The sequence below is a fragment of the Balaenoptera physalus genome (assembly GCF_965194825.1).
Source record: "Balaenoptera physalus genome assembly, chromosome: 11".
In the NCBI taxonomy this organism is placed as follows: domain Eukaryota; kingdom Metazoa; phylum Chordata; class Mammalia; order Artiodactyla; family Balaenopteridae; genus Balaenoptera; species Balaenoptera physalus.
The window spans coordinates 58,212,363-58,237,023 of record NC_138896.1 but is presented as its reverse complement, the minus strand read 5'-3'; the positions used below and the strand labels follow the sequence as shown (position 1 = coordinate 58,237,023).

The window sequence follows — 24,661 nt, the reverse complement described above, 5'->3', positions numbered from 1 at the left end:
CTGGATATAAAAATTCAAACCCAAAGCCTGTTTGTGGTGCTGGCATGATCACAGGTTTTCAGCAGAGACCTTTTTCTCTACCTGGAGTCCAACTTTCTTGCTTCTGCCCATATGTGTTTTCTTAGCCCATTTTCTTCCCAACAGTGTAGCCCTCGGAGGTTCTAGCATAAGCTTTACAGCCCAAACCCCTAGGTGATAATGGAGAGCACTCCCACACCCTCCCCTGAAGCCACAGAGCCACCTCAAAGCCTTACTCCTCTGGCCATCAGCCCCCATTTGTTTCAGGCTCTTGGGGATTTCTCTCACGGTCCACTGGATGGCTGCAACTGGAAGGCCTCCATCCTACACTTACAATTATATAAAAAGATCAGCAAGCAATGGAAAGGAACACAGACAAATGGAAGCAGATGTGTTTGAGGAGTGCATTAGAGATAAAGCCTTTCTTTTAAAATTTGCCTTTTTATTGTTGTCAATGCAACACAATTCAGGGAGAAAAAAAAAAGAGCTTCTTAAACAAATAAAACTATTAAATAAGCTGATTTTAAAAAATAGGATCAGTAGCACAGGTTTGGGGGATTAAATGTTTATTAAATCAAGCTTTTAAATTATATCCACCTACAGTCTGTAAACAAATATAGTACATGTGTAGGTAAAAGGCTCAGATTAGAGCTAGTGGAAAAACTGAAGATTCCTTTGTACAGTGGCACCTCACTACTCCCTGGGCCGATACCATGGGGCCAATGTTATAGCTAAGAGTTAAATGAAAAACCAGAAGGAGTTTAACTCAATTCCACCTGCTAGGATGGGTTTCAAGACAGATATTTATTCCACATTATAGTAGGTTGGATTATACAAGGCAACAGCGTAGTTTTTACATTCAGAGATTTGGCTGAAACAGTATAAATTAAGCTTCTCTTCTAGATGTCTCCCTCCCCTATTACCATAATTAGTAAGAAAGGTGAATTAAAATAAATGATGGACCACAGGTGGTTATAAAAATAGATAACTCGTAGAGTAATAAATATCTACAGTTAGCAAAGCACAAACTTATATAAAATTTACCTTTTTCCATATGTGCAGAATATTATAATTATGTTCAAGAGGTACAGTCAGAAGACCTCAGAGTGGTAAGAGGGCATTTATAAAGAAAAAACACTCAAGTACAAAACCCAGAGTAGGAAGCTGAATGCAGATGAGAATATACAAAAGACAAAATCCGAATTCCTCACATCTGATGATCCTACTTGACAGACACCACAATTAGCCTACAGCCCTTTATGTATCTTAAAAAGCAACACTTTGTTACCTATGTACAAACTTTTCAAAATATTAATTATGAGACAAGCAAAAATGGATTGACTTAACAGTGGCCCTAAAATCAATGAAACTTGTAGCATTTTGTGTGCTTTCATATACTTCTGTGTATAGGAGTTTTTAAAATTCCCACAAAATCTGTTCTATAATCATTTTGGGTATAGAAGGGAAAAAGTCCCAAGCTGGAAAATAAGAAAGGTCAAAATCTCAAAGTGACTGAAAATGCATGAATATGTAAGACATTCATACATTCCCTTAAACACTTATCAAGTACTATGTAAGGTAACTGCAATGCTATCCTGAAACCAATCACATTTACAAAGATACAGTAATTCCCATTCTAATTCTATAATTAAAAGCACTTAGTCCACACAATGTGCGTTTCAGCGAGGTTGACATCCACTTGGCTGTACCTCATAGTGTCACCTTAAAGCTATGTCAAAGATCTATGGCAGACCTGAACTGTAAAGGTTCAGAATGAACAACACCACAGGCAGTCATTCATCCTCATTTCTTGCAGAGAGTGAAGGGTATACTTGAGCTGTCCTAAGGTCACCTCAGCCTGGAAACTTTGGCAAGTTTCCTTGCCAAAAAAAACCCACAAAAAACCTCCATAATCTGTCTGGGACTTGCTGGGTTAAATAAACAGGTTCCACTAACACACATTCTACCCCTTCAGGAGGGGTGTACAGGTGCAGCTTTCCCCAAACTCACTGGACCTTGCCAGGGAACACCGGAACCAGCACTGGATCCCGGGACACTCGTTTCCTATGGAACATGATTTGAGAAATGCCAATCTAAAATAAATTTTCTACAGTAGTGGTTCTCAAACAGTAGCGAGCATTGAAACACATGGAAGGCATGTCAAAGCAGAGACACAATACCCCCACTTCAGAGGTCTGGGGTGGGACCCGGGAACCTGCATTTCTAAGAGACTCCAAGTGAAGCTGATGGAGTGAGGGCCACACTGGGTGATATCCTTCTAGACAAGGACCCACGCAAGCCTCAGCTGCAGGAAGCCCGCCAACAGCCTCAAGAAAGGCTGCAAATGGCATTTGCTGCAACCAATTAAGCGGGAGTTCAAACCAGCTCAGTGATGTCTGAGAGCCTCTGGCTGTGCCCCTACTCACCGGGCGACAAGGGCACAGTGACTGCACCTTAAAAGAGGAATAACAGCAGCCCCCTTTCAGGGGACCTGTGAGGCTTAAAGGAAATATTTGCACAAAAGTACGACCTGACAAAAAGCATCATACAAGTGTCATTAATCAGAAGAATGTGTCAGTCACAGCAGAAAAATCCCAGATGAGTTTTCTGTCTTCTGCCACTGCTGAGCCTTTATGAAAGCACATTCTGGTAGCTAATGAAGAGAAAAGAGGCTAAAAATGCAGAAAACTGCAGTGAGAGGAAAATCTATGAGTGGATTACCTAATTAAAAATAAGTAATTGTTAAAAAAAAAAAAAGATCAACCCACAATCGAAGTAGTTCATTATGTTGGCTTTGAGATAGTGTTTAAAAGTTACAGTATGTTGATCTTTGAACTCACTCACTCATCCACTTTACCATGTTAATGTTGGTTAAATTTTAACCTCAAGAGAATGAGAGAAAAAGAAATTCCTTCACTGGAATACATAGGAATTAGATCCAAAACTTTTATCTGCGATAGTTCCAATCTGATAAACTACCACAGTGGGAAAATTTCAAAAGTGATTTTTAAAAAGGGCCTTTAATTTTGGTTCATAGAAACATCCACAGAATGAAAAAGGAACACACACTCACACGTTCATATACGTGCGTCTAGATGTTGCCCGGTAACATCTTAGCTAATGAACTTCATTTCGCAATTCAAAAATGAACCTGTAAAAATTCATACACATCCATGATGGGATTACGGTCACGCAAACATCTTGTTGCCAAGTCCCGGTTTCCATCTGAATCCAAATGACTGATCGGAAAGGCAGGCCTTTCCCTGACAGGTGGCAAGATTCACTTTATGTATGCTCTGGATGGCTCTGGAGACAAGACAACATCTCTTGAACGGGCCTGCCTTCGTAGCAGATCTGGTACACCGCAGTGAACAATGGAAACCTGGTCGAGGGGACAGGAAAAGACAAGTTAAGCCGTCTGGTCTACCTCACAGAACCAACTAGTCTTTCTCTCCCGCCTAACGGACTGCAGACTAGCATATGCTAGTATTGGAAAACAAAGCGACCGCCTTCACGTCCCTCCATTACTTGGTCTGCAGAGAGCCTCTGCACGGTGGCTGTAAGAACTTGGTACAACCTAAACCATCCCCTGCCTCGTTGTTTGGAGTGCGCTGTCTACACTCACATCCCAGGGTAGTCTTTACAGGGTGATCTGTGGTCAATGACATCAAGAGTTGTGGCTCAGGCTCTTGGCCAAATCTAGAATGAATCCAAGTTTTTGTCACTATTTTAAAAGGTTGGAGAATAAATTTTTAAATCACAGGGAGGTACTTCTCTTGCTGCTCCAAAATCAATCATCCAAGAATGAAGATGAGGCAGCCCACACAGCACCATAAATAATGCAGGCCTGGAACATTCTCAAAAGAATCAACGTGGGGACCCACAATTAGCGAAGTGCTGATCTCACGTTGGAAGTGGGGTTTATTCTGCCTTTTCTTCCAAGATGCGAGCACAGGTATAAATGAAAGTTTGAAATGGGTGAGGGCACGAAGGAGTGGGCTAATACTCCACCGTAAGAAAAGATAGCGTTATCCCAGGGCACTGCTGGCTCAGCAAGTTATTATTTATTTATTTTTTATGGCAAAAATCACTAAGGAAATCACTTTATAATTTCAATCAGGCTTTTAAACACACACACATACACACACAGCCTAAAGTGAGCTTGAAAGAATTCCCAGGAATCTTCAAATCCATTCTGAAAATTATCTAGTTAAGCATCCTATAATGACAATGTAATTTAAGAACAGCAAACAGGGCTGATTAGTTATATGTCTTTACGACAGTCTGTCACTGTGGGTTTTTTGAGGTTCAGAATGTTCTGGGGGTTTTTTGGAGTCAGGTAGAGAATCAAATCTGACTCCACAGCCTATTAACTTTGGGCAAGTTTCACAAGCCCTCTGACCCTGTTGCTCATCTGCAAAATGGGGCTGGACACTCAAGATTATTGTAGTAACTGACTTAAACGTGTAAGGTGGACAGTACGACACATGACATACGGTGGATGTGCAATAAATAAACAGCTTATAAATGCAGCCACAGGGTGGCCACTGGGTTCCAGACTGTTCGAGAGGACAGGGCCCAAGCCTAGTTTGTTCACCTCCGCATCAGCACAGCCTGGCCCAGTGCAGGCAAGGGGCAGGTGCTCAGTGAGTTATTTGTTGAATAAATTCTTGTAAATGGGAGTTAGAGCCTGGAGATTTCAACCCTTTCCATGGCTTAGTTTTCCTCTTCCTAAGATGAGAACAACTTGTATGTCCCTCAAGCAGGGTGGCAGGTTGTAAGTGGCCAACCGAAACCATTCCCAACCCCCTTCTCTCCTTATCGAGATTGGAAATAGCCTAAGGCTCACTTTCTCAGCCTTTCTTTCACCTAGAATTGGCCCAGTAAGTAATTTCTAGCCAGCAAGACACAATACATCTGGGAGAGTTTCTGGGGAAGATCTTTCTCTCCTTGAGAGGCACTGGAGGAAAAATCTGTTACCCAGACTGCCCTTGCTCCCTGCCCCTGAGTGCAGTTGTGTACGTGATGCTTGGAGCTGCTGGCGCCATCTTGAGGCTTTGAGGGAAGGTTAACAAGATCACTAAGATGCTAATCCAGAGGCACTGAGCCAACACCAATAATGTCCACCTCCAGATTCTCTGTTACACGAGAAAAATAACCCTACTGTTCAAGGCATTTTAACTAGGCACTGCTCTTAAAGCCAAGAGCAATTTTCATGACCAGCCATTTCCAAAATGTGTTCTGTAGACGAGGTGTTAACAAGTGATACAGAGGCAGGGAGAGGGGGGATTTCTATCAATAAGTAATTTATTTAACCCTCACAACTGCCCTATGAGGTAGATAATATTATCTCCACTCTATAGATGAGGAAACTGAGGCACAGTTTCTGACTTTGTAGCCAACACTCAACCACTAGGTTATAATGCCCGTCTAAATGCTATTTTCTAAATTTTAAAATGCTACAAAGCCAATTAGATCAGTTTGGGGAACTCTCTAAAGAAGGTGAGAAGTGAAAGGAGGACAAGGAAACCATAAACAGAATGAAAAGACAACCTAGTGGATGGGAGAAGATATTTGCAAATGGTATGACCAATAAGGGGTTAATATCCAACATGTATAAACAGCTCATACAACTCAACAACAAGAAAACAAACAACCCGATTAAAAAGAGGGCAGAAGAAGTGAATATACATTTTTCCAAAGAGGAGATGCAGATGGCCAACAGGCACATGAAAAGATGCTCAATCATCAGGGAAATGCAAATCAAAACCACCGTGAGATATCACTTCACACCTGTCAGAATGGCCATCATCAAAAGGAACACAAATAACAAATGTTGGCCAGGACGTGGAAAAAATTTACAGTCCTATAGGTGGGAATGTAAATTGGTGGAGCCACTGTGGAAAACAGTATGGAGGTTTCCCAAAACACTAAAAACAGAACTACCATACGACCCAGCAATCCCACTACTGGGCATATATCTGAAAAAAACAAAAGCACTAATTTGAAAAGATACATGCACCCCAATATTCATAGCAGCATTATTTACAATTGCCAACATATGGAAGCAACCTAAATGGTCATCAACAGATGAATGGATAAAGAAGATGTGGTATATATAAACAATGGAATACTACTCAACCATAAAAAAGAATGAAATGTTGCCATTTGCAGCAAATGGACTCGGAGGGTATTATGCTAAGTGAAATAAGTCAGAGAAAGACAAATACTGTACCATATCACTTATTTGTAGAATCTAAAAAATACAACAAACAAGTGAATATAACAAAGAAAGAAGCAGACTCACAGATACAGAGAACAAACTAGTGGTTACCAGCGAGGACGAGGAGAGGGAAGGGGGGAGGGGCAATACAGGAGTGGGAGAACAGGAGGTACAAACTATTATGTATAAAATAAGCTACATGCATATATTTTATAACATGAGGAATATAACCAATATTTTATAATAACTGTAAATGGAGTATAACCTTTAAAAATTGTGATTCACTATATTGTACACCTGTAGCATATAATATTGCACAGCAAAAATACTTCCCAAAAAATAAATATTTTTTTTCAAAAAGTGAAAGGACAAAAGATAATATTTTATTAAAAAATGGGCATAAACCAAATAAATCAGCTATCCTACTAATGGATACTGAGGGCTTAGATGTGTCAGGCCTCAATCATGAGCCGGGATGTGCAGTATTGTAAATGAGGCCCCAGCCCTCAAGGAGCTTACAACACTGTTATGGGCTGATTGTACTCCTCCCCCAAATTCACCCAATGCCCCAGCCCCTCAGAATGACTATATTTGGAGACAGGGCACTGAAGGAGGTAATTAAGTGAAAAGGGTTCATTAAGATGGACCATGGGACTTTCCCAGCAGTCCAGTAGTTAAGACTCTGCCTTCCAATGCAGGAGGCTCGGGTTCGATCCCTGGTCAGGGAACTAAGATACCACACGCCGGGTAGTGTGGCCAAAAAAAAAAAAGATGGGCCCTAAACCAATAGGGCTGCAGTCCTCATAAGAAAAGGAGACTAGGACTCAGACGTACACAGAGGGGAGACCACGAGAAGACGCGGGGAGAAGAGGCTTCAGAGAGGTCAACCCTGCCGACACCTTCGATTTCTGTCCTCTATAACTGTGAGAAACAAATTTCTGTTGTGTGAGCCACTCTGTCTGTGGCATTTTGCTGTGGCAGCCCAAGCAGACTAATACAAACACCTGATACTCACACATGGTCATAAAGACACAGGCACAAGGACGTTAAATAAAGCAAATTTCACAACAACAGAAAAACCCCAACAATGTCTATTAATGTCTTAACGTCTATCAAGAGAAGATTGGTTAATAAATAAACTGAGGTTCTCCCACACCATGGAATGTTCTGCAGCCATTAAATGAGACCTCTAGGTGCAGATGTGGAATGATTTTCAAAATATATCCTAGGGGACTTCCCTGGCGGTCCAGTGGTTAAGACTCCACACTTCCAATGTAGGGGGCACAGGTTCGATCCCAGGTTGGGGAACTAAGATCCCACATGCTGCATGGCGAAGCCAAAAAAAAAAAAAAAAAAATTCTGAAGTGATGAAAAGGGACAAAGCAGACTGTGGAGTTCGTTACCCATCACACAAACAAAAGGGCCATGTGGAAAGTTCACCAAACCCTGAGAAATCCACCTCCATCTGGGGTAGGGATCAGGACCCACTTTAACCTGTGTGCCTTTTTGTAGGACTTTAATTTTTTTTTCTTCCAAAAGCATGTGCCCCCCGTGCCCAAATTTGAAAAATAGAAGTAAAATTGTAAGTTTATGCAATAAGTCCATAGCACATTAGCAGCAACAGTTTCTAAACCAGGGGTTGGCAAACCATGGCCTGAGAAGCAAGTCTGGCCTGTGACTTGTTTCTGTGCCGCCTGTAGGCTAAGAATCATTTTTACCTTTTTAAAGAGCTATGAACAGAAACAAAGACTATAGGGCAGAGTCCTGTATGTGGTCTACAAAGATGAAATCTTTGTTATGTGATTCTTTACAGAGAAAGTTTGCCGACTGCTGCTCTAAACAGTAAGTTCAAAGCAGGGAAAATGATTTGTATCTGGAGGATACGAAAGAGGTTCTCTGAGGACAGACCTGGCTTGCCTTGTGGGCGGTGATGGTTGAGATGCTCATAAGGGGGTGTCCAGGCAGGCCAAACCACAGGACAGATGCACACAGGAGTCTGAGAAGGAGGCGGTTGGGGCCAAGGGAGGTCCGCTTCCACTAACGCAGGGGTCACAGGACACAGTTAGAAACAAAGTTGGTACTCAACTGAGATGCCAACCTAAGGCCTGTGGACCTCCTTCTCTAAGAGCAGGAGGCCTCTGAGTTAGAGGTGACCACAGCAGTCATCTGGTCTACCACTTTGACTTTGTGGATAAACAGCACAGAGTAGCTAAAAACATGACCTGCCCAAGACCACACAGCTAATGAGACACAAGGCCACTGGCCTCCTGCTCAGCGCTCTTTCTATAGCAGGGAAGGGAGAAGGAAATGGAGGAAGACCAGCATGGTGATGGCTGGAATGGAAAAGAAAGAAATCCAGGTAAGCGGCGGTGCGAAGGGAGAATAGCAGGACTTGGCTCTACTTGTGCCACTGGGGGCAGGCGCAGTGGGGGATGGGCCCATGGGACTCGACACGAGGCCTGGGAGAAGGGCAGGTGCCCCTCAATCCAGCAGTGACCTCACTAAGCACAGGGATGGCTGGGTCAATTTCTAATCAGAAGAAAATGGGACATGACTGTGGAGAGGCGGGTTTCTCCTGTTTGGTTACACTTGCTTTTAAACAGGCAGGTACTGATCCCAGAACACCTGTTCCAGCCTGTATCCTCCAGCAGTTAGACAACACACAGACTCACACCAGCCAATGTGTCAACTCATAGAATCCTATCAAAGGGCAGGACCCTATCCTATCTGTGTACTACTGTGGGATCCTAGGACTCTATCTTGGTTGCACACAGATGCCACTTTAAAACTGTGATTGGGAGAGACTCACCATCATCAAACACCCAGGTATTTTTTTAAGACTTAAAACAAAATTTCCTGATAAAGACTTAATGGTCATTAAAGTAGCCCCAATCACACACAAACCCATCAGTGTCTGCTGTTAAATAGGTAAGGAAAACCATGCATATCATGGGTATTTTCCTTTTAATCATGATTAAAAGGTAGTTCTCCTCCTCCAAGGCTTGTTTATGACTCCCCCCTCTGCCCGGCTGGCATTGAAAGCCGTTTCAAAAAAAATCAAATGCAAATCAAGGAAGGAAGACAAATGTTCTGTTGTCCCTCATTTCTAACTTCCAATAGGGAACTGGACGGCTGAACAAGGGGGAGAGCTGGATGCAGGCGGCGGGGTCAAGATGCAGGTGCTTGGGACCAGCAGCATCTAGACTGACCTGTAGAGGGTAAGGGACCTGATAGCAGACCCGTGACCCACCTCCCGGTGCAGAGAAGTGCACGCTGGGGACCAGCTCCCTACTCTCCCAGGCACCCACCTCTCCAGACTATTACAGGAGAGTTAAGGACGCCCAGGATGTGGCACACAAGCATTTACTGGGTGGTGTGGTGGCATCGTGATTACGGAGACAGGCTTAGCAAATCAACAAGAGGAAGGGCTGGGGCAGCCTCAGACGCTGGGCAGCTTCTGTGGGACTACCGGGCTTCCTCCCTCCATCCCGCAGCAGAGCAAGCTGATCCAAGCCACCTCTAACATGTGACCCGCCTGGACGGGCAGCGGAGGATGGGTGGGGAGACTACAAGGCTGCTCATCACACCTTAAACGGGGCATCTCCAGTGCTGGAGTCCTGGGGGCAACTTGTCCTTCCTTCTTTTCTGAATTGTCTGACATTTCATTAACAAGGCTATGTCTTTTTATTAAAAGGACAAAGTAATCTTTTTTTTTTTAATTTAAAATGTATGTCATGTAGCTCTTACCAAACACCCTGCAGGACAAGCCAGAATCTCAAACTTCCTATTTTGTACTATGCCCTACAGCGCTGAGCCTCCCTCCCTCGTTTCGTGTTTTGTGTAAATGCTTATTTTCAGGGCAGGCAGATGTTTCCTGTCACACAAAGGATGGAACTAATCCAGTAACTTTCTGCACACACTCATCAAACGCCTGTGCTCACACGCTGACCAGGCTGGGGGTCGTGAGCAAGAGGGAAGATGATGGCCGCTCCTCTGGCCTCGTGGACACTGGGACACTTACTTGTCGAGCAGCCCCTTCTTTTTGAGTATGCGGTACACCTCGGCCGAAGTTTGAGGTCCTTGCAGCTTCTGCCCATTCAGCATCTCCTTCTCCAATTCTTCGATGGTCTTAAAAACAAAGGATGAAAACAATCTCCTGTAAAATCTAGAGCATCACTTATTTTAAGAGCAGAGTGGGGGAGGAGAGCTGCAAGCCAAGAAAAGATAACGACATACAAGGCAGAGGGTGTAGGACTGAAGTGCTTTTAAGCAAAGGCAGAGGGCGGTTAGCAGGACAAGCCCAGCACACACAGCCTCCACCCCCAGGACAGCGGCTCTCCCCAGCCCGGGATCCCACGCCGGGGGCTACCTTTCCGGTCCTGGCAAAGGCCTCGGCCACCCTGCGGTTCCGGCCCCCATAGCAGGTGGTGATCAGATCAGCCACGCCGCAGCTCTCCAGGAATGTGGCCGTGGACACTTGGCCCTTGCAGAAGAACCTGGCAAAGGCGATCATTTCCATGAGCCCCAGGCGGATGACAGCGGCTTTGGTGTTGTCGCCACAGCGGAGGCCGTCGCAGAACCCGGCTCCCACGGCCACGATGTTCTACAAAGGAGACAAGAAGCCTGGGGATGCCGTCACATGCCCGCTGGGGGAGAGAATGCAGGGAAGGCAGGGACACTGGCTCCCCTCGGTCCCACACGACCCAGGGTTCTTTTTTTTTTTTTTTTTTAACATTTATTTATTTATTTGTTTGTGCTGGGTCTTAGTTGCAGCATGCGGGATCTTCGTTGCTGCGTGCGGGATCTTTTAGTTCCAGCATGCGGGATCTAGTTCCCCGACCAGGGATCGAACCCAGGCCCCCCGCACTGGGAGCTCAGAGTCTTAACCACTGGACCACTAGGGAAGTCCCACGACCTGGGGTTCTGCTTTTGTACCCGTGAGAGAGAGAGAGTAGAAAGAAGGGACCAGGCTCCCATATTCCCACACCTGTGCTCAGAGGGAGGCATCAGCCAGAATGGGAACGGTGGATGGGAGTCTCTGGTCAAATACTGCTAGAACAAACGGCTTTTTTTTTTTTCTTTTATAGTTGAATAAATCAAATGCTTTATTCAACTATAACATTCACAGAAAAGTAGTCAAATCGTTAAGTGCACAGCTTGATGAATTTTCACAAACCAGACACACCTGTGTAACCAGCACCCTGATCAAGGAGTAGAACGTAACCAGTGCCCCAGGAAGCCCCCTCTGACCTTCCCCTGGTCACCCCTGCACCAAAGGTAACCTCTCTCCTGACTTCTAATGGCACAGGTTTACTACTTTCCTTGTCCTTAAACTTTATATGAATAGAATCATACAGGGTGTAATCCTTCGTGTCTATCTTCTCTGTCTCAATTTGACATCACATTTGTGAGCTTCAGCCGTATTTTTACACATAACATTTAGCATTTATTTTCATTGCTACGTTATATTCCACTGTGCAAATATACTGCAATTTATCTGTTCTGTTGATTGGCATTGGGGTAGTTTCCAGTTTGGAGCCATTACAAATGGCTCTGCTGTGACACCTGGTACATGACCTCTGGTGACCGTGAGCAGGCATTTCTGTTGGGAGCGTACCTGGGTCAGAAGTGCTGCGTGATGATGAGTGCATACGTGCAGATCAAGTTTCCGCCTTTTGTTTCATTTAATAATCCCTGGGATTTCCCTGGTGGCGCAGTGGTTAAGAATCCACCTGCCAATGCAGGGGACACGGGTTTGATCTCTGGTCTGGGAAGATCCCACATGCCACGGAGCAACTAAGCCCGCGTGCCCCAACTACTGACCCTGTGCTCTAGAGCCCGCAAGCCACACTACTGAGCCTGCGTGCCACAACTACTGAAGCCCGCGCACCTAGAGCCCGTGACCCGCAACAAGAGAAGCCACTGCAATGAGAAGCCCGCACGCTGCAACGAAGACCCAACTCAGCCAAAAATAAGTAAGTAAATAAATTTAATAATCCCTAAATGAGCATTTCTGAAGCGCTGGGTTGTTGCATGGCTCTATGCTGGACACCAGGCAGATCAGACATAGACTTGCCTCTTCAGAAGCTGATAACCTAGTTCGGGGGTCAGCAAATTAGGGTCAAGTGTTATAAGTAACGTTGTACTGGAAACCAGGAACCCCCGTTCAGTTACACACTGTCTGTGGTTGCCTGTGTGCTGTCAACAGATCTGAGTAGTTGTGCAGAGACCTGTAAGGTCTGCAAAGCCCACATTTTCTAACGAGCTCTTCTGGAAAAAGTTTGCCACCCCCAACTTAGCAGGAAAATAAAACCTGTGCACAAATCACAATGATGCTCAGCAGAAAGCGATATTACGTAAGAGGTACTGAAGGCTGGGTCTCATTTCAACCCATGTGTACTGAGCGTGCACTGTGGGAAGCCCCGCTGGACCCTGGAGGGGCTGAGGGTGCCCTCAGGGGGTGGGGGGCTGCAAAGATAGAATTAGACACAGGGCGTCCTCAAGGAGTTGACAATATCACTGGGAAAAGACATAGAAAAGCACATCATGAGACAGAAGGACGAGATTGTGCGGAGAAGCTTCATTTCAAAGCAGGGAAGCCTGCATGGAGGAAGTGGCATCTGAACTGGGTCTCAAATCCTATGTAAAACCAGACAATCACATATGCCAAGTAATGCCTGAGTGGAGGTGACGGGGGGTGGCGGTGGGGGGTGGACTTGTTTGGGACACCAGTCAACCCTCAGGTTCCCAGCTCTTTCCATGTTACCAGCTCCCTCTCCAAAAGCACTCAATGCAGGAAAAAATGCAAGTATTCTGCCTCTGTCTAACCATACAAGCATTTTGTCATAATACCTGATGCCTGTATATGGATTTGTGCCTTAAGAGATCTTAAACTATGAAGCCAGTTAGTAACTGAGAAATAAGCTAAAATAAAATAAGTGCATTTCTTCCTCACTCCCCCTAATTTTTTAAAATTAAAGACAGAACATTTTTAAAAACATTCAGAACTATAAAATCTGAGGGATAAGGTAGAAAATGGAATGACCCGGGGAGGAAAAACGTCTTCTCTGGTTGATATGCAGTTTTTTATAAAACAGATCAAACACAGCACTGATGTGGCCAGGCTCACCCTGACAGGATGTGGCCACTTCAGATGAAAAAGTTCCCGTGAGCCCTCTAGAAGCTTCGGTGGGCTTCCAACAGAGCAGGACCCTCTACTGGCTCCCTGGGTGGCGGCAGATGAAGACGGCTGAATGAGGGACCAGAAGGCAGGGGCCCTAAATGAACCTTCCCTTCCTCAGCAATCACATCAGGCCTTACTCTGGTTCTGGCTATTCCTCTGCAAAGGCCAGGATCCACGCAGACCCCGGCTCGTACAGCTGCAGGCAGAGCTGAGGAATCCAGCCTCCTGACCCGGGAGCATGTTTTCATAAGGTATCACCTCTGCCTGTACCTGTGAGCTTCTCCAGTCCTTCCCACCACACAGGCAATGCAGACTGTAGCTCTCAGCAGCTCCCTGACGACAACCACCAGCCCCAAGCACCTGCTGCATGTGCACAGGGATGGGGGGAGGGCGATTCCTGGCTGGGCGCGCTTGGCGTCTGGCAGCATCACGTGCGGAGGAGAGGGGAGAGGCAGAGTGAAGGAGCTGGAGAGATGCTGACGGGCGAACTGGGATCCATTCTGCGGCTCTGCCCCAGAGCCGCTGAGTTGGGATGGAACAGCCGGACCTTTTAGATGGGACACTGTGCAGAGACCAGGAGCGAGAACACCCAAGGCTGGGCCCAGACAGGCCCAGTCACCCCTCCTGGCATAGCAGCCAAACCGAGGAAGCGCATAGGGAGATACGAGGGGCACACGCATGACATCCAGAGGGCTTCTGGTTCTCAGTCTGCCTTGTCACTGTGTGACCTTGGGATAATCACTCCACCTGTCTGAGCCTTCTTGGCCTTGGTTGTTAAATTCAGGGCTTGGACGAGATCTCTCAAGGCTCTTCTGGTGGTGACATTCCTCCAGGGAAGCTGGCTCAGTTGTGACCTGCCCTGGGACTGCAGACAGTGGGACAGCCCTGGGGCAACAGAGAGACACCTAAAGACGTGCAGAGGGACTGACCACAGAGACCACGAAGCCAACTGTTGGTGAGCCCACCAAATGGTTTTATCGAAGTTACTATGGCAACACGTCAAGGCCTAGCTTCCAAATGGTTAGATTGTGGAAATGGCTCTCTGATGCCTCCTGGGCTGTGTCCCTGTGCCCACCCCCACCTCCTCACAACGTGACCCACTCTGGAGGTCACTTGACAAACCAATCCCAGCCAACGTCTACAGACTGGATGGGACATAACACGGACTTCCTTTCAACAAGGGGCTCCTACGGATTATTTACGAAGTGCCTACAGTGAGCCCACCAGGCCACTGCACACACAGTCTCATCCGTATTCTCATGGCAACCCCGGCAAGTGTGTGCCTGTCCCCCTGGCTGGCTCACCGAGGGTCAACGGCTTGCCAAGAACGCCCGGCTGGTAAGTGATGCACGTGGGACACGCCCCCGGTGCCTGGCTCCACGGGCCCACTGTTCCCTGTCCCCTGCTGCTTCCATGGTATGGCAAACGTGGCCTGGCCACTCCCACCCCTCTCTGGGTCCAAGAGACCTTCCTGAGACCTCTGCAACCAGATATCAAAGAGGACTGCCTCTTGGGCCTGCATGGAGGCTCAGGAGGCAAAAGCGGGAGGCCTAGGAGGAGAAGAGATTTACGGGAAAGAATAATAAAAATAACAACAAAAGTTAACCTTATTGATACGGGGAGGGGGAAGGGTAAGCTGGGACGAAGTGAGAGAGTGGCATGGACATATATACACTACCAAATGTAAAATAGATAGCTAGTGGGAAGCAGCTGCATAGCACAAGGAGATCAGCTCGGTGCTTTGTGACCACCTAGAGGGGTGGGATAGGGAGGGTGGGAGGCAGACGCAACAGGGAGGAGATATGGGGATATATGTATATGTGTAGCTGATTCACTTTGTTATACAGCAGAAACTAACACACCATTATAAAGCAGTTATACTCCAATAAAGATGTTAAAAAAAAAAGTTAACCTTACTGAACTGTTTCTAAGTGCTTCATATATTATTAACTGATTTAATCTTCACAACGTTCCTACAAGGCAGGTCCTATTACTACAAACAGTGAGAGGCAAGGAAACTCAGGCACCCGGGGTAAGTAGCCCACCCAAGGTTGTACAGTCAGGACCAGGAGAGCTGGGTTTCGAGCCCTGGCAGCCCAGCTCCCTAGTTCTCTCCAGGGAACAGATCACACAAGGCTGCTCCAGGCCAGTGAGTGGAAGGCACAGAGGGGCCAGCTCAGTAGAGTTGACCCCATCCAACAGAAAAGACCAAAGCAAAGGGAGTGAGCTCTCAGTCACTGGAAGTATCCAAGCAGGAGCTGTAATGCATGAGCCCTGAGCTCCAACGCAGTGCTTCTAACCTTCTATGTCACTGCGCTCAGAGAAAAGGCAGAGGAGGGTGCCCGTGGCCCAGGGGCACACAGGTTGGGAACACCTCCCAGTTTGCCCTGGATGTCTGGCCTCCCCACCACGGGGAGGAGGGGCCACTGCAGAGTCAACCCCTCCCGTCTAAGGGGACCCTGGGCCAGTTTAATCACCATATGATGCATCCTGAAATCCTCACTCTCTCACCTACCACTTATCACTGTCAAAAGAAAAATAAACACACTGAGCTGGTCAGATCATGTCTGAATAGCACCCGAACAGATGTCCTCTGAGATCGCTCAGCTGTGAAATTTATCACTATCCGCTGGGCATTTAAATCTGCTTTAAACTATTCATGTGAATAGTGAAAATTTATTCATTATTTTAAACACAGAGCTAAAAATACCATGATTTTCAGAAGACAGGCGTCCTTAAGCCGCTGCCCATTTCCCGGGTGATAGCAATACTCAGAGGCAATCATCCTCCGCGAAGTGCGGTCTCTGCAGTCCTGAATTGGGGCAGGTTGGATAGGGCTCAGTTTCTTTCGCTCCCACCCTCCCACAAAAAGACTACAAAACTGGAGGAGCAGCCCATGTGACCCACAGTTTATGCAAACACTATCACCACCTAGGGAGAATGGTCCTGCTGAAACCCAAGTCAGTATTTTCTGTAAGTCCAACAACCCGCCTGACTCTTCCTGAGGCCACCTCCGAGTGCATCTGACCTCGCGGAAACCTGAAAAGTGTAGGCTAACTACACCGAGGTACCACGTATGGTTTGCAGGTTGGGTACTGTGTAAGGCCACCTGGCTGAGATGTCTAGGAGGCCCAAGGTCAAGCCCACGCTCAGCCCACCAGGCTGCACACCCTGATGAGAAGCTGCCTTAGTGACAGCAGTGTTGTCCAGCAGAAGTTTCTGTGATGACGTAAATGTCTGCTATCTGCTCGTCCAACAGAGTAGCCACTGGCTGCTGAGACTCAAGACTAATGTGGCTACTGAGTCTCCGAAATGGGGCTACTGTGACTCAGAAACTGAATTTTGAATTTTTTAAAAAGTTTTAATTAATTTGCATGTAAATGCACACAGCCACATGCGGCCCTGGCTGAGACTGTGCACCAGGCTGTGGCCCACAGTACATTCATCACAGCCAAAGCCCTGGAGGAAACCTACACGCCCAGCAATTAGGGTGGTGAGCCTCACCACAGACAACCCTACAAAGAATGTTGAGCCTCTGTGGCACAGGTAATGGGTGTATCTCCCAATCTACTCTCCTCTTCTTCCTGAGTCCTAGAGTTCCTGATTTTCATGCAAGTTTATGGCTACCCAGAGAGAGGGGGAAATTTCCCAACCTCCCCTGCAGCAGGTATATTCACACAAGTAAGTACTAACTGCCCATTAAGATGAAGCCAAAGTGTTACACTGTGACTCCCAGAACCTGCCTTAAAAGACAGCTGCCACATGCCCTTTATCCTTTTTTTCACCCTGCTGCCTGGAAGGCAGATGTGATGGTTGGAGCTCTGGTCACCATCTTGGAACACAAGTACAAGAGCCATACCTCGTGAGCTGGAAGGAGCCTGGGTCCCTGAGAATTCGGTGGAATGGAGTTGTCATATGGATTCAGGATTTTTACACAAGAAAGAAATAAACTTCTACCTTGTTTAGCCACTTTTTTTTTTAAATTGTTTGTGAAACTAAATCTGGTTTTAATGCACAGGTTTTATTATTTATTTATTTATTTATATAAATTTATTTATTTTTTATTTTTGGCTGTGTTGGGTCTTTGTTACTGCACTTAGGTTTTCTCTAGTTGCGGTGAGCGGGGGCTACTCCTAGTTGCAGTGCGCGGACTAACTGCGGTGGCTTCTCTTGTTGTGGAGCGCAGGCTCTAGGCGCGGGCTTCAGTAGTTGTGGCGCACGGGCTCAGTAGTGGCGCACGGGCTTAGCTGCTCTGTGGCACGTGGGATCTTCCTGGACCAGGGCTCGATCCCGTGTCCCTTGCATTGGCAGGTGGATTCCTAACCACTATACCACCAGGGAAGTCCCAGTCACTATTATTTTGGGTGTCTGTTAATGAAACTTAATCCTGATAAAGTTTTTATTAAAAATAACATAGGTTGAGGACTTCCCTGGTGGCGCAGTGGTTAAGAATCTGCCTGCCAATGCAAGGGATACAGGTTCGAGCCCTGGTCCGGGAAGATCCCACATGCCGCGGAGCAACTAAGCCCGTGTGCCACTACTGAGCCCGCGCACCACAATTACTGAGCCCGCGTGCCACAACTACTGAAGCTCGCATGCCTAGAGCCCGTGCTCCACAACAAGAGAAGTCATCGCAATAAGCCTGCACACTGCAATGAAGAGTAGCCCCCGCTCGCCACAACTAGAGAAAGCCCTCGTGCAGCAACAAAGACCCAAAGCAGCCAAAAATAAACAAATTAATTAATTAAATAAAAAAGAAAACATAGGTTGAGCTGTACACTTACGGTTTCTGTACTTTTCTATATGAAGTACCTCTTAAACTTCACATTAAAACAAAAATTCACTGCTAGTGAAAGAAGCCAGACACAGAAGAGTACATATTGCACAACTCCATTATAAAAATTCTATAGTGTACAAAAGCAGATCAGTGGCTGCTGGCTTGGGAGAGAGGGGTGAACTATAAAAAGACATATACGTGGGCTTCCCTGGTGGCACAGTGGTTAAGAATCTGCCTGCCAATGCAGGGGACACAGGTAAGCCCTGATCCAGGAAGATCGCACACGCTGCGGAGCAACTAAGCCCGTGTGCCACAACTACTGAGCCTGTGCGCCACAACTAGTGAAGCCCACGTGCCTAGAGCCCATGCTCCGCAACAAGAGAAGCCACTGCAATGAGAAGCCCACGCACCACAACGAAGAGAAGCCCCCGTTCGCGGCAACTAGAGAAAGCCCACGCGTAGCAAGAAAGACCCAACGCAGCCAAAAATAAATAAATAAATTTACAAAAAAAAGACATACAGAATTGTTTGGGGTGATGGAAATGTTCTGTATTGTGGTGATGATTTTCAGGGTATATACACCCAACTGTTAAAACCCACTGCATTATATATTTAACTGGATGCAGTTTAATATACACAAATTATGCCTAAATAAAGTTGATATTTAAAAAGGAATACTCCCGTAGTGATTAAGAGATTAATGTAGCTAAGAGGTGAAGGACATTCTGAAGCAGTAAGATGCACTGGTACAACATGATTTTGCATTTTGAATTTTCTTTTTCTTTTATCCTTGTAAGGAGCTGTTATCTTTCTTCCTCTTTTTTTTTTTTTTTTGGTAAGTCAAATGCCCTCATGCTTTTGAGCACAAAAAAAGTGTACTTCAAAAATTTTTTTAGGGCTTCCCTGGTGGCGCAGTGGTTGAGAATCTGCCTGCCAATGCAGGGGACATGGGTTCGAGCCCTGGTCTGGATTCCACATGCCGCGGAGCAACTAGGCCCGTGAGCCACAATTACTGAGCCTGTGCGTCTGGAGCCTGTGCTCCGCAACAAGAGAGGCCACGATAATGAGAGGCCCGCGCACCATGATGAAGAGTGGCCCCCACTTGCCGCAACTAGAGAAAGCCCTCGCACAGAAACGAAGACCCAACACAGCCATAAGTAAATTAATTAATTAAAAAAAAAATTTTTTTTAGTGTGGAGAAGACTACTAAAGGTTGTTAATGTGGAAAAAGTAAAACATACAAAAAAGAATGCATATATGTGTGTAACTGGATCACTCTGTCATGCAGAAATTAACACAACATTGTAAACCAACTATACTTCAATAAAATAAATTTTTTTTAAAAAGTAAAACAAACTGTTTGAACAGTAAGATCCAGTTTTTGTTTTTTTTTTGTTTTTTTTAATTAATTAATTAATTAATTAATTAATTAATTTATTTATGGCTGTGTTGGGTCTTAGTTTCTGTGCGAGGGCTTTCTCCAGCTGCGGCAAGCGGGGGCCACTCTTCATCGTGGTGCGCGGGCCTCTCACTGTCACGGCCTCTCCTGTTGCGGAGCACAGGCTCCAGATGCGCAGGCTCAGTAGCTGTGGCTCACAGGCCCAGTTGCTCCGCGGCATGTGGGATCTTCCCAGACCAGGGCTCGAACCCATGTCCCCTGCATTGGCAGGCAGACTCTCAACCACTGCGCCACCAGGGAAGCCCCAGTTTTTGTTTTAAAAAGGGAACCTACACAAATGTGTACTTGCTAAAAAGACTGGCAAGGGAGACAACAAACATTAATAGTGATTATCTCAGGATGTAGGGATTGTCTATCAGTCATTTTCACTTTCCTCTCTACACCTCTCTGTAGTGTGAAACTACCTTTTATAATCAGGAGGAAAACAACAAAATGATTAATTATGTAATCAAAGAAACACATGCCCATCTGCCCCGGTTGGGCAGGCTCTAGCAAGGGAGGGCTTCATTTCATTCAACTGCCCGGACACCAAACAGAAAGGTCAGGTCGTCCAGAGTAACCAAAGAACACCGGACTGAATCCTAAAATCCAGGATCACATTCTGACTGTGCTAATATTTGCTAAGTTTGAGTCATTTACTCTTTATTTTTTTTAAAATTTAATTTTTTCATACAGCCGGTTGAGTCATTTACTCTTTGGCTCTCTCATCTCCTTATCTGTCCAATGGGATGGTTAGACTCAATTACTGCCAAAGCACCTGTTTCTCAGTTTTCAAAACTCCCAGCTCTGATGCAAGCCGGCACCAATGATGGTAACTGATTCTGTTTTAAAGGAAAGCCAGGGGAAGGATGATAAATGGTCCTCAACCCCCATCTGCCTCCACCCCCCAAGAACCACTCTATCATGGGTAGCAGGAGGCTTCCTGCCAACAGACATGAAAAGCCATGCTCAGTTCAGACACAGGACCAGCATGTGGTCCCATCAGCAGAAACTTCTCCAGAGCCCTCAATCTAGAATCTTTCTTCTCCCCCTGCTCCTTTGTTCTGGGCGGGTTCTCACAGCTTCCCCATCCACCACGGAAAATAACCCAGTCACTTTGAGACAGCTTTGGAGCACACAGACCATGCTGAGCAATTAGGCCTTCATGGTGCCACTGCTGGCGAGCTGTCATTAGTTTAATGAAGGACTATTAAAAACACATAAAAATCTCAACCAACAAAAATAAACAACACAGCCAAAGCCAGCATCTTAAATGTATAGCAGGTCGTGTGCAATGTGAGAATCTCCCACCAGCATTCGAAAAGATGGACTTCCTGGGAGCCCAAGTCTTTCGTTGGCTTCAATTTTTTAAATTCTCATTGTATGGAGACGTGACCACACATACACACACGATATTAATTCTACAAAGTGGTTTTCAATTCTGACCAGGAAAAAAGGTGTACACTTTGGAGAAAGCATGGGAAGGCGCTCTTTGGACTGGTCTCCCCTGCATTCTTTTGATCTTTGCAATTTTCACCTGACAAAGTGAGGCGAATGCCAGATTACTTAATTTCCTACCCTAGGTGCTCAAATTCCTGAAAAGCCACTTCTGCTACAAAAGAAATTACTCAAAAGTGACTCAAAGGGGTTATCCATTCACATGGAAGCTCTTTATTTTTCCTTTTTTTTTTTTTTTTTTGAGATGGCAGCTAAAGCAGCTCTGATTCCAAGGGGAGAAGGATGAGAAGCTGCAGCCCAGCTTCCCGTGGGCTGTTCCCTAGAGTCAGGATAGAGGGACCCCAACCACGACTTTTAAAGGCAGAGGGGAACAAGTCAGGAGCCCAAGACCAAGTGCGGAAACTTCCCTTGACCCTCCCAAGTCACTAGCCAATAGAAGCTGGTTCTTTAATCTGATCTTTTCCCTTTACAGGCAAAGATAAAGCTGTTCTTAGAAAGACCTGTCAGCAGCAGATTGTTTTTTTCCTTTAAAAACAACCAACCACACCATCAAACCAATAGAGTAGCATCATTCAGAGGGGCCAAGTTCCTCTTCCTGCTCAAGATAGTAAGTAGGAGAAATGTATAAATTAATAGAATACTTCACTCCCTGGTAAGACTCCACAATCAAAGTAGTCCCTGGCTTTCCAAATGTTAATGCTGTCAATTTCCCAAAGAACAAAAACCCACCCTTCTCCCAGATTTACAAATAAAAGCCAACCATGAGTGAGAGAGGAAATCTAACCGCCAAGGAAAGGCTGGGGCAAAGGAGGAAGTGATAAACAAGGCTGCCAATTCACTATTCTCCCCAGAAGTACGTGCACAGAACACAGAGGCCGTTCTTCAGGACTGGCTGCAATGATGCTAGCAGTGGCCCTGTGTGATCTCTCCTCCTGTGAGCAGAAATATCAAGGCTGCGTTACCTTCAGAGCACCGCACACTTCAACCGTGTCCGCGTCATCCACCACTGTAATTCGAAAATTTGGAGTCTGCAGAAGTTCTTTGAAGAGAAGGCCGTTCTCCATTACCTTGCTGCCTATTGAAAGGTTAGAAAAAAGGAAATTAGTAACAGCCTCTCATCTTAATTTTTGCATCTAACACAGTTTAAAATGATGTTTTTCTTATTACAAAAATAACATATTTTCCTGATAGGAAATTTTGAAGAGTCATAGGACTAGAAATAGAAAGTTAAAATATTCCACAATCCCACCACAGGATCATTAACAATTTGGCATACATCTTTAACTTACTGAAATAGGAATATACATAGTTTTTCTCAAAATTGAGAACAACATATGTGATTTCATAATCTGCTTTCCCCCATTTATGGCAGGAATAATTTTCAGTGACATCATATACTTTCTACATTACTTTAAATGGCTGCTTTGTATTTTACTGCATACATGCATTATATTTTATCTAAGCATCTTTCTATTGTTTGATATCTAAAACTGTTGCAACTTTTTGCTACCATACACACTTATAAGCTCCTTCCAGGGGAGGAAAGTACATCCCTTTCTACCAACATCTGGCTTGACCAGAGGACATGCCTGGACTCACAGAGGGTGGGACAGATTTCCCCACCCCTTGACCTTGGGCTTAGTCACGTGACTGGCTTTGGTCAACGGGACATTAATAGACCTGACATAGTGGAGGCTTGAAGCCTATTTGTGCAGTAGTAGGGCTGGTTCCTTTGTCCCTCTGCCTTCACTGCGAGAATACATCCTGGCTGGCCCGCTGGACTCTACAGAAAGATGAGACAAAGCAGCAGAACCACCCCAGCTTTGATCCGCCAGCCTCCAGCAGACCCACAGATGTGTTAGCTGTGCTTATTTTGGATGCCACTGAGAATCTGGGATTGTTTGTTACTTAGCATCACTATGGCAACAAGAGAACTGATACAACATCAACAAACATGTTCACTGACAATTGTGGAAGATGGAAATGCATTCAAAGGGTCCTAATTTTTGTTCCCGTTGTATCCCCTCCCTTGGGACCATGCTTAGAATGACACGGAGGATCAGTACTTTTCACGTTATTTTTTTGGTTAGCGATTTTCAGTTCAAAACAAAAATAAAACTTTACACATAGAGCCTGATGTGAGATCTGCTCTGGTTGGTGGGACGCAGGGTGGCTCTCTGCTCTGGGAGGGCTCCGGAAATCAGGATGATAAAATTCACCAGCCAAGACCTAGCTCCCACGTGATGATCTCCACACAGAGCCTGGGGACTATGGCACTTTGGCCCTTCCTGCCTCGAGGTTCTCAAGCCTATTCCCAAGCTTGTTTGCACATTACAATCACCCAGGATCTTTAAAAACACCAAAGGCTGGCTACACCCCAGACCCATTAAATTACAAGCTCTGGGGTGGAGCAGGCATCACTAATTTCTGAAGCTCCCCAGGTGACTCCAATGGGCAGACAAGTTGGCAAACCTCTGATTTAACCTCCTCTAGCCTCATGAGTAAAACACTATGGCACGCTCAGGACTGTCTGAGGTTAAACAGGAATCAGGTGTGAAAACAGCCTAGGCTCACAAGGATCACACAAAGGTCTATATAATAATAATAAGATAGCTGATACATGCCTATGACTGATTTGCCCCATTGACAGACAGGAGGCCCAGAGAGGTTTACCAAGTTGCCCTAGGTCACACAGCTAGTAGGAGGCAGAGCCCGAATTCTAACCCAGGTGCTCTGGCTCCAGGGCCCGCACTCCCTCTTTATGCTATGTTCCTCTCAGGGGTGGGAAAAGAGAAGATAAGCAACAAACATCACAATCAGAACTATGGTCTTCCAACGCAGGAAAAAAAAAGAGGATTGTCAACAATTAAAATTACACCCAGAAGTAATATAATGTCAAAATGATCCAGGGGAGAGTGGAAAGAGGGTGGGAAACAGGGAAATAAGGCCAGCCAGCAGTCAGTCATTACTAAAGATGGGCAGTGGGGTTATGATACTGTTCTCCCTACTTTCATTTGGTTTAAGGAAATTTGCCATCATATAATAAAATGTTTAAAATACCTACACCCTATACTTAGAAACATATTTTCAGGACCTCCCTGGTGATCCAGTGGTTAAGAATCCGTGCTTCCAATGCAGGGGGTATGGGTTCGATCCCTAGTCGGGGAACTAAGATCCCGCATGCCGTGCTGTGCAGCCCAAAAATAAACAACAAGAAAAGAAACACATTTCCTATTCTACAGGCATTGCTATGATGTCATTTAGCCGAGTTCTCCTCTGTCCAAATATTAGAAGTATGTCCACTTGAGCAAACTGTCCTCTTCCTTTCTTAAACAGTCCTCCAGACCAGCAGCACCGTTTCATCACCTGGGTTGGGCAAAGCAGCCCCGGCCTCACATCGTGATGTTATTCCTGTCTTCTTCCTCTGTCCTCACCACCAGGGCCACTGCCTGGGGCCTCCGACACGAGGGAGGCTCACAAGCATTACGGACAGGCCTCCACTCCTCCCACTCGAGCCACTTTAATCCAACCATCAGCAGCTGTGAGTAACCTGACACATGGCAG

The 24,661-nt window shown here is 45.7% G+C and overlaps 1 protein-coding gene across 4 annotated transcripts in view; it reads right to left on the bottom strand.

Annotated features, from left to right (window-relative positions):
- The window catches only part of GPD1L (glycerol-3-phosphate dehydrogenase 1 like), a 114,648-nt gene that overhangs the window by 55,103 nt on the left and 34,884 nt on the right, over positions 1–24,661 (bottom strand). For 2 of the 4 annotated variants that reach the window (XM_082411860.1, XM_082411861.1), the window contains exons 5-7: positions 22,060–22,172; positions 10,611–10,844; positions 10,263–10,369 (exon numbers count right to left, since the gene is read on the bottom strand). In XM_082411860.1, coding sequence (XP_082267986.1) covers positions 10,263–10,369; positions 10,611–10,844; positions 22,060–22,172 — 454 coding nt within the window. Of the gene's footprint in view, positions 1–567; positions 3,401–8,143; positions 8,279–10,262; positions 10,370–10,610; positions 10,845–22,059; positions 22,173–24,661 lie in introns of those variants that run through there. The other 2 variants (XM_082411862.1, XM_082411863.1) reach the window with 2 other exon arrangements.